General features: G+C 35.5%; 1 protein-coding gene across 1 annotated transcript; it reads left to right on the top strand.

Annotated features, from left to right (window-relative positions):
• Window positions 1–5,435: 5,435 nt before the first annotated feature.
• On the top strand, window positions 5,436–8,805 carry LOC120339479 (protein phosphatase 1 regulatory subunit 3C-like). The gene is made up of 5 exons (XM_039407615.2): window positions 5,436–5,731; window positions 5,991–6,104; window positions 6,370–6,423; window positions 6,918–6,982; window positions 7,062–8,805. The coding sequence occupies exons 1-5, from the start codon at window positions 5,496–5,498 to the stop codon at window positions 7,088–7,090; spliced, it is 498 nt and encodes a 165-aa protein (XP_039263549.2). The 5' UTR covers window positions 5,436–5,495; the 3' UTR covers window positions 7,091–8,805.
• Window positions 8,806–10,700: the final 1,895 nt, after the last annotated feature.

The following is a 10,700-nucleotide window of genomic DNA, read 5'->3' as shown; positions in this document are numbered from 1 at the left end:
GACGAGAATTTAAAATGTCTTTCTATTTTAATTTAATTGTGTTCATGGTAACTCCCGGTTGCGTCGACTTGCGACAAGATGAAAGCATTACTTCTTTAAAATGCCACGGCAATCTGCGAACATGATAATGTGAGAATATATTGCCCGATTATATTCAGTTTTGATATATACATTGTTTTTGCGATCTTGCGAAATTGTTATCGCCGTTAGAAAAATCCTACTATCTGCTATAAATTTCCAGAAAGTACAACTTGATTTAGTACTTATTAAAAATATATTTAAAGTACATTAGTAAATCAAAAATACACATTTATCGCCTTGCTTTATTATTAATTTAATTGTGATCATTTTAATCTGCGGTTGTGTTGAATAAATAAAAGCAATACTACTCAGAATATATCATGACAATCTGTGGACACAAAAATGAGTGGTGAAGTGCCCGATTGTATTTTGTTTTGATTCGTATTTTTGTGAATTCGACAAATCTGAGCTGTTCGACAACACCTACGGCAGTAATGTAGGTACCAATGTGGAGGCAGTAAAGCTAAGAATCCTGAAAGAAATTTGGCAATTTGTAATGTCTAAAAAAGCGTTTTTAATCGGTCGCGGACCATCATAAAAAAAACTTATGTGTTCTCCATTTTACTGCTTTTCAATTTAGAAAATTTTGGTTGCCACCATTGACACCCACCAGAAAAAAAAATATTCCTCGTTGTTCGAACTCACCACTGAGGTATCCACGCGTGTGCCGACTTAGTCGGAAATCCGCAAGTCAGTTATGAAATCCAATTGTTTGATTAAGCGACGCGCAAGTGATTGCTATTTTATTAATTGAATTAATGTTATGTGAATAAACTTGCTTTTTATGTTTCATGTAAATTTTAACTTAAATCGTAACTTGGCTGATAGTTGAGATTCGCAAAAACGTTTGCGGCCGCAGTTAATTTCTGGGTCGTTGCGGACTCACTCAAACGCTCTGAGACCGCGGACTCGGGTTGGGAAACACTGCTTTAAGGACTTCAAAAACCATCACAAGAAAATCCGCACCGGTGCTATATATACGAGTTTACTCACTTCAAATATATATTTAAGAATGAGAGTTTATCGTTCTAATCAGTTTTTCAAAGAAACTATATGAAGCCTTCAGTTATTTTAAAATTGCTTCCAGAGAAATATCGTGGTATTTTTAGCATCTCTTCTCGTGTTTGGTTTTGTGATGTCGCTTGAAATTATATTCTTTCGGTATTATATATTTTCGGTATCTTTTCTCGTGTTTGGTTTTGTAATGTCGCTTAAAATTATATTCTTTCGTGACAGATATTACTTGAAAACACACCAGACACTGTGGTTTAACGTTGTTGTGGGTAAGGAAATACGTTTCCTTTGAGTTTACTTCGGTCACCTTTTTTCTACACTCATTGTATGATGAATTGTTATATTTGAAAAGTTATTACTTGTAGCGTGAGCAGGCCTAGTGCTACCACCAAAAAAACCAAGTCCGTCCTAGTTGGGACCTCAGACCCAGATAAAAAAAAAACTGGATCTCGCGTCGCTAAGTCAGCCCTGCGATTCGTCACTGCTGTCACGTGACCAATGCTTGAAAATAGAGGAGGCACAAAACGTCTTTTCAAATGAGGAGTTACTTGACGCAAGCTCATCTCATCGGCTTGGTCCAGTCTGCACAAGATAATTCAATCCCCCTTCATCGATCACAGGACGTCATTCCTATATGTAGTGATTCTCAACCTTTTACTGATGCGTACCACTTTTGTGTTTTTTACTCTGGTCGCGTACTACCGACAAAACTCCCTTCTGGGGTTGGGACCAATGGCAAAAGAAACGCACTATGGGAGTATTTAATATGACATTACACAAAGTATTAATTGTATGTATTAATAACGTATTAATTGCGTGCAAAACCGCGAGAGCATTGTCGTCTGCCGTCTGAGCTGAAGGGCTTTAACCATCGTTTGGTTTTAGGTGGAAAGTAGCGTTCGAGGGTGATCTCAAGTCAGGAACTGGTAGCGCTATAACCCGTTCAGCGAATGGAAGATAAAGCGTTGTCGCCATATTTTAACCAACTCAAAAGTTTATTGTTGCAATAATTCAAAGCTCTTCTGGTACGCGTACCACAGGTTGAGAACCACTGCCATATAGGCACCGTCTTGACATTTATAAATACAACAATGAAATTCCGTGATTTTAACAAATATCAATCCCGATATCGGAATTAGGAAAAATACTATTCCCAGTTAGAATAGTTTGAAAATATAGGAAAATTCTGCTAATGAATACAAATATATTCCAATGGTTCAGTGGTGTACGCTAAAATTGTTCGGCGGCCGCACGGAATGTGTCGGCGGGCCGCATGCGGCCTGCAGTTTGGACCACCCTGTTTTAAGACATCAACATTCCTTCTCACAAAAAATAAATGAGGCAAGCCCAGTTATTGCAAAACATGTTCGCCACAGTGACACACATTTTGACAAACAGTTACACTTTTTTCAGTTCGAACAGGGATTCGGCAGGTTACTATTGGCGGTACCTCAATTTCACCACGTAAAAATCAATAGACATGAAATATCGCACAATATTTATGTCCTAATTGGCAATAAGATCTTAAGAAGAACGATGGCATATTCGTTAAAATTATGTAGGCCATATTGAACTATTTGAAAAAGTATAAGGCTAAACGCAAATGACAGCACAGTGAAGGATATGTTCAAAACATGGCCCACAGCAGGCATGGTTGCTTTTTCTCTTTCGGTATTATTATTTATTTACGGTAAAGCAATTCCATGACTGCGTGATCAAACGAAGCTATCCGATCAGGAAATGCTGAGCAAAACAGAGTGTGCTCGCCGAGATTCATTAAAATAATCTATGAACTTATTCGGGCTCAACCGTCACTTAAAAAGTAGGTGTGCAAAATTTAAGACATGTTGGAGTGCAGTAAAACAAAATATTTGCTACTCCCGTAGTATGTGAACCAAGATGGCGGACACCTGAAAGTAGTACGTGCAGCTGGTGGAGGCACCAGGTTAGGGTTAGGCAATAATTTCAGGTACAAATACTACGGGAGACACTTGGCAAGTCCTTGTTGAACTCGTAATATAACTAAAATAGGGAAATTTGAAATAATATATGGCCTAACCATAACCTGGTACACTTACTACGTTTCGGTTTCCGCCATATTAGTTCACAAACTATTGGAATCACACTGCGCTAAGTATTGAGATAGAGATACATGTATACATCCAGGGTTGCCAGACCCCAACGATCAAAAAAAGCCAAATCAAGACACGAAAAAAGCCAGAAAAAGCCAACAATTTTTGCTAAGTACAAAAGCCCCATGATTTGTCAGATTTTAAGCGCTTGGCAACGTACTGATGATGATGTAGAGCCATCAGTTCATTCGGTGAGGCACACAAATAGAAAGTAGAGTTCCTATAGAACTGTAGAAAGTAAAATAAATATCAAGCGGACAGCATCATTTTACCATTCAACATATACAATACAGGGTGTCGCCTCAGTCTGTCAGTATGTAATAGCCTATACCTACATGTTTCTACTTAAACTTGTGATATACCTTAAAAAATTCTCCCTATATCTGTATATCGTGCTTTACTATTGAAAATTTTTTCACTTTTAAAATTTATAAACCATCAATTTTATTGAAAAATTATCTAACCCCCTGCCGCTCACAGGTGTACCACTGATATCTAATTCAGTAATTTTAGCGTAGTTAATCACATCGTTACTGCAATTGCAAAATCAAACTAAAGCTCACATAAACCATATCAGGCATAATGAAAATTAAGTTATAGAACTATATTTTGGAAACAGAATGTAAAACTGACAAATAGGCAAAACTATAAAAACGAGGCAATGTTTACAACCCTGCTTGAACATCTGTCTGAGCAGCTGCAGAAACTGCAATTATTTCTTATTGGGTAGGATATGGTTAAGAGTTAATGTAACAAACAAGAAAATCGATGCTCCAGAAAATCCTAATGTTAAGTAGCTAAGTACGTTGTTACACACTAAATATTGTATTTCATATGATTTTAATAATAGACCCTAGAATAGACTTTAAAAAAGCCAAAAAAACGCCAAAAAGCCAAACGGAAATTCTGACGCCAAACGCTTTTGAAAAAAGCCAAAAATGGCAAATTTGGCGTTAAAAAAGTCAATATGGCAACCCTGTATACATCTACGCGTGATACCGGTACTGTAGTACAGGGGTTCTCAAACTTTTTGTGTTGCGGAGCCCTTGAAAAAGTTGACTATTATTCACGGAGCCCCAAAATAAATGTTAAAATTGTTACTTTCCGAATAATATTTCTGAGTAAGTCAAAAGTAATGTAGTTATTTTAAATGCTTAACCTCTTTTAATAGGGTTAATACAAGTCATAAATGAATCTAAATGTAAAAGATGAATTATATATACTAAAGCTGTAAACTTGATACTTGACAAACATATTAATAAATTAGGGGTCGGATCTTTTGCCTTTAGATATTTTTGAAAGACTTAAAAGGCCGCTAATAACGTACTCGATTGCATTTTGTTACGATCGCCGATTGTTTTCGTCAGCATGGCGGTGTTTATTCTCCCTAAATCAAAAATTTTCCTCGACATATACATGTATGATGTATTGTTCCACAATGACGACGAGTATTGCTTTTTTGTTCTCGTGGGGAATTATGAGTTCAATGTGAAAAACATGTTACCATATTATAGTCACCGGAGACGAAATGCTAAAAATAATAAATAATAAAAGGTAAATCCGCAACTCAAATTTCTCGATTGAAAAGCGGCATACTGAAATATTAAAACTAAAACTTAAAATGGGAGATAACACTATAAGTTTTGTTTCAGCAGACTCACGTCAGATTAAAAACACGTTCATAGACATTGTGAATCAAAAATTTGGTGTTATGTTGGGTTTTCTTTGGTTATTCGTCGTAGTAACTGCGAAACCGAAACACAGTCAATTGTGCGCGCGATGTACCTATTTTTCCATTCTGAAACTACCGACGGAGCCGCATGCAATGAAATAAATTTCCATCTTTCGTATTTTGCCCCGACCTCTTGTTTTGTAAACGGCGACATCTTGCTCGTGAGTGCGAAAGAACAAAACCAAGCTTGACAAATCCCAAGATCGCAAAAATACGACTTCAATTTATGTATAGTTGGCAGTTTTTCGCGTATTTTATGTTATTTCAGAATAGTAGTCTTTCATTTCAGTAATCCTAATAGTAAAATTAGCCAATTCAGTATTTTAAAAAGTAGTCGAATAGCTTGCGGAGCCCCTGGGTTTCTCTCACGGAGCCCTGGGGCTCCGTACGGAGCACTTTGAGAACCTATGCTGTAGTATATATATATATATATGTTTTCTATGACATCATAAATACATAATTGATGTTTATCAAGTTCCCTCGTCAGACTACTGTGGTGTTGATTTGAGCAGGGTTAAAACTAAAATCTCGGCAAGATGAAGGGCATTTCACTTGCTTCGTTTGATATGGTGGGCGACAATTCATTTTCAGGAGTGGCTCATGTTGAAAATATTTGCGACGATAAAAAAGTGTACGCAAGAGTAACCTCCAACAAATGGAAATCGTGGGCAGACATTCCAGCCAAACTAGTTGGAAATGAGACCAAATCAGATAACGTTAGCAGCTGTCGTGTTGAATCTTTTCAATTTAATTTCAAACGAACAAATAGCAAGTATGTAAGATATTTGTATAATTATGTAGATAACATTAAATAGAGTTGACATTGATTGTTGAGCTAGAAACAAGCTGAGTAGCTGGTTTGAAATCACAGCGGCTGCGATCCCGGGGGCAAATTAGATTTAAACTGTTGCTTCAACTTTTTTCAGTTTCAGTTCAGCTTCAGTTTTTTTACTTACCCGTATACTACCAAATAATATCAGTTATAATGTATTTTATATTTTTGCCTAGGTCTGTTTTAAAACGTTTTTCAGGGCCATCAATTTAGAGTTCGCCCTTTTCTATCGTACATCGAAAGAAGAAATATGGGATAACAACAGTGGCTTGAATTATGTGTTCAACAATATACCGGCGACATTACCCCAAACGTAACGTCCTTTTTCTACATATATATATGCAAGTGCATTAGTCAACTAACATGTCTTGATAATATACAGTTAGATACACATTATAGAGTATATTTGATGTCATATAACACCTTTACTGAACCATTTTCGAGTCTGAGGTACAAGTTTGCAATCATCATTTTCCAGTATCTGATTCGAGCCCGCTTTTCAGTTATGTTGCATACGCATCAGGTTCAATTATGCCTTTAAATCCCGGAACAAAATCATTTTTCTTTCTTTGTTTTAGATCGGAATTGACACTACAATCTGATGCAGTGAATCGATACAGGAAATATAATAAGTATGTTGCATTGTACCAGGCTAACGAGAAACCAACTTGATTTGATAGTTATGTTGATTTCGTTTATAAATCGGGCATTGATGATATACGACTAATTTTAAAAAATTAGGCTGATTTTTCGATTTGAATATTCGATGGAAATACCATTCAAATCGAAAAAGTGAACGCCTATAGGCCCTTTTTCATATAGGTACTATTGTACACGACAGGAATGTGCTGCGTTACTGGTATTTCATGATTGATGCCCGAATATGAAGCGACAAAAAAACCTTTGATTAAATTGATTTTGCACTTCCTAAAGCATAGTATTTGATTATCTAATCAGCAGTTGCAGTAGCATTTTCTCTTTTGAAAGACAGAAAATTTTAACCTGTATTTCACAATCGGAAACTAATATTAATCATGTATAGCCTACCAACCAAGGTTTACAATCAATAGCACGAAACAATATTATTTAATAATTTTTATAACATGGACATTTTTTTATATTTTAGATCAAGTTTGGAAGATCCTTCTTACGTAAAAGAAAAATTTGATATATTTCTAGAGATATTAGAAGGTATATCCATAAATTTTGTTTGTATTTTGAATGTCCAGCCTCACTATACGAATAATTTATTGTATATATTTGTTTTTAGAATCTATACGTGAAAATATGATAATCTGAAGATGAAGATCAAATTTTCCTAGGTTATTAGTTTTTGTTTGCTCTTTCACTCAATCATCATGGGCCAGGTGTATGGCTCTTGACAAATAATAAACTATATGAGATTCTATCGAAGTAGTATTAGTAGTAAAATATATTACAGTAGCGGGGGTGCTTTTCAAATTCACTTGGGAAATAAGCAGTGTTGTAACATTGAATGTTTTTCGCCTTTCTCTCTATTTCTTCTGTGCCTCTGTGGGATTTTTTTGACAATATTTGTGAGTATATTTCGAAACATTTCATTTGAAAGTAGAAGATTTAGCATGTCTAGTTCTTCATGTATGCAAACTGCAAAGTTGTTTACCAAAATTTAATCGTTATTAGTCATTGTCCGCAGACCGCAGAAAATCTGAGCGTTTATTTATTTCAAACTAATATGTGATACTCACACTAAAATATCTTTATAAGCATTGGTTTTGTGGAAATTTTAAAGATGGATTACTAAACGAATATTATGATTTGAAAGCCAGGATTAAGTTCCACTTTTTTCTTATGGCAAACGTCGAATGCTTTCCAGGCTCTCGCGCATTGTGTTTTCTAATCGAATTAATAAACCCTTTCAGTATAATATTTAACAGAATATTAGCTTTCCTGTTTTAGCTTTCTAGGACACTGATTATGTCCATACAATTATGCGTATTCATCTTACAGCCAAATCACGACATCACTGGCAATATTAACCGTACGACTGACGCATTTGATTCTCAGTCAATAATGTAATCAATATTTTGCGTAGCTTCATAGCACAGTGGTTGTTAATGTTGTTTTTAATCTGCAAATACGTAAACCACTTAAATTGTAGCATCAGAGCTGCATAGATTGTTCGTTCGATCCACTTTTGGCGTCATCATTTTTATTTTTAGACTAACCTCCGTAAATAACCTTTCGAATACCGACATTTTGGGTTCAGTTCTGCCTACGGCGAAATGCTGTATTAAATAAATTTAAAATCGTGATATAACACACTAATCAATAAACGACGGACATTTTTTGTACGATTTCATTAACGAGGTAACTTTAATTAAAATGGCGCGGTTAAAAGAACTTAATTTGTGGTGATTGATAGATAATTGCAAAATTCCACTGCTAATATGGCCAGAGATCTCATTGTATATTTAGTTCTGGGTTGTAATAACATGAAATTTTTGGAAAATTAAAATTCATAATAAGATCACACAAATTGGATAAAAGCCTCGTGTGGATGAATGCTGTTTCGCATAGGGCGATGGGTTCGAAAATATTGTTTGGTTTCAAATTCATATTAAAACATTAGAAAACTATTGGCTTCGTTGAATATAGTAGTTAAATATGTGCTTTGAACATTTGATGTTTGAAATTCGGATGACATCGACGGAAAGCTTGGCAGTATAGCTGTAAATCATTATCGTGTTTTCCCGAAAATAAGACCTATCCTGACTTAAAATTACTTTAATATAAGCCCTCCCCTTAAAATGAGACCTAGTCGATAGCGCGAATTTTTTTGGCCTAGTCGATGGTAAGAAATCTCTCCTACACGTTTTAAATGATTAATAGTCTAAGTTCAGCACTTTTGTTTTTTACATAGAAACGTGTTATTTTATTTATGAGTAAATGGATATCGGTTTTCATATTTTGTATATTTGAAAATCTCGTAATACCATACTTTGTAATTTCCTTTTTAATAAATGAAAATAAAAGACATCCTCTTAAAATAAGCTGTAGTGTTATTTTCGAAAGAAAATTGAAATTCGGCAAAACACGGTAGTTTCATCATTTTTATTGGCTATTAGATTAGTGATAACCACAGATTAGGTTGCTTATATTGACATTAGAATGCCAGAGAGAATTTTTACAATCACATCTTGTGGGAGCACATCATACCCACTCACAAGTCGTTGCCTTTTCAAATGGATAAATCACGACGACGCAATTAATTTCTAAAATTACATATTTTCAAGTATCATAAATGTATTAATTCCAAATACTATCAACTCAAGTGCCAGATGATAACGTCATCTTGATTATCGATGAATTTCCTCAACTGCTGTAAAAGTTGCCCAATCTAAAATGCGTCAAGTGGCCTGCCGAGCAAACAAGCATTCCATCGGTTGCCTTAGGGTTCCTACTGTTTACAACTATCGTTTTATTGGAATAAGATTTTTTCATAAGTATATATCATATGGAATAACGAACATACCAGATGTTTGCCACGATTTAACGCCTTTTTCTTCGAAAGTACTCCGGTAGTTTCCACGAGTCAGCAGCCGGATTTGCACATATATATACTGTACTATTGTTTATCTAACTTTTACGTAACAAGCAATAAGATTTCCCCCAACTAAAATGACTTATTTATTCACTGTATACGACGGATTTCCTCCGTCATCATCCAGTAGATGAATACGTCATCCGACACACGATGATGAGCAATATATGTCGTCATATTTTCTCACACAATGATTCATGTTACAATGACCTGACTTCGAGTGCACATGATAGGTTATGCCAAGGTAATATTAATTATGGTGAACAACAAGTACAAAATCACTCATGTGTCCACTAATCACATGAGACATCCTGGGCGATAATATATTTTCTTTCACATAAGAATAACAGTTGTATTAATGATTAATAAGAAGCAACGCTCAAATATATGGACACGAAATTCGCTCGGTATTGGTACTATAAATTCTCAGAACCCCGAGTTTGCTACAATGATCGGGGGACAAGAGCGACATAAGCGGCCAAGCGTGAAATAATAAATATTCCCCGTTTTTGGTTCGAATTTGGATGAAATATCAAGTCCGCTGATAACCTGCGTCCTTATTTTATGTCGTCGTATATAGAGACTGATTTTCCGGTACAGCGATTCTCAAATACGGGCCGAAAGAGATACAGAAATAGGCAAAAATCCCGGAAGTGGCGATAGCGCATTCGCGAAAAGTCAGAATTATCGCGAAACTTGTTTTGTTGTTATTTTTGGTATTCTCGTTGTTGTTGTTATCGTGAAATAATCTCTTTCAACTTTTTGATTACTGGAATAATTGCTTTCAAATTTTCAGTGGGAAAAGATTGTTGTTGTCGCCAGCAGGCTATTACTTTCATTTATTTCGTATCATGTGAGCGATTGGTGGTCAGTCGAAGTTGGGAAGACTGAACCGACAGTAAAAGATCACCAATATTACTTCTTTTTGGTCATTGTGTCCATATATTAGAGAGGCGCGTTTCCCAAACTGTGTTCCGCGTCATCGAAGTGTCAAAAATACGTCTAAAATGGTCGCCATGGCGATCTATGGAACGTGAAGCTGATCAGAGGTAAACACTACGTAATGGAAAGTAAACGACATAGAATGGCAAAATGAATGAATTGATTCATATACACATCATTTACATTAAGAAACGATAAATCATTTATAATAAATGCAATACGTCAAATATTCAATCATATTTTAGGTATGTTCAACACAATTCTGTCATTTTTTGCGGTGCATTTGGCAACTCGCCTCGAGAACCCATTGGGAACCGCTTCATTACTTTCATTCTTCCATCCTTTCATTTTTTTGGTGTTCCGCGAGGCGAGATAAAAAGTGTA

Source organism: Styela clava, chromosome 9 (genome assembly GCF_964204865.1).
Source record: "Styela clava chromosome 9, kaStyClav1.hap1.2, whole genome shotgun sequence".
Taxonomy (NCBI): Eukaryota; Metazoa; Chordata; class Ascidiacea; order Stolidobranchia; family Styelidae; genus Styela; species Styela clava.
Note: the sequence above shows the minus strand (reverse complement) of the source record. Positions and strands in the feature narration are given on the sequence as shown.

Coding starts and splice junctions, on each gene's coding strand:
- LOC120339479 (XM_039407615.2), top strand. CDS start 5,496: ATGAAGGGCATTTCACTTGCTTCGTTTGATATGGTGGGCGACAATTCA. Junction 5,732..5,990: donor TTCAAACGAACAAATAGCAA/GTATGTAAGATA, acceptor AACGTTTTTCAG/GGCCATCAATTTAGAGTTCG. Junction 6,105..6,369: donor CCGGCGACATTACCCCAAAC/GTAACGTCCTTT, acceptor TCTTTGTTTTAG/ATCGGAATTGACACTACAAT.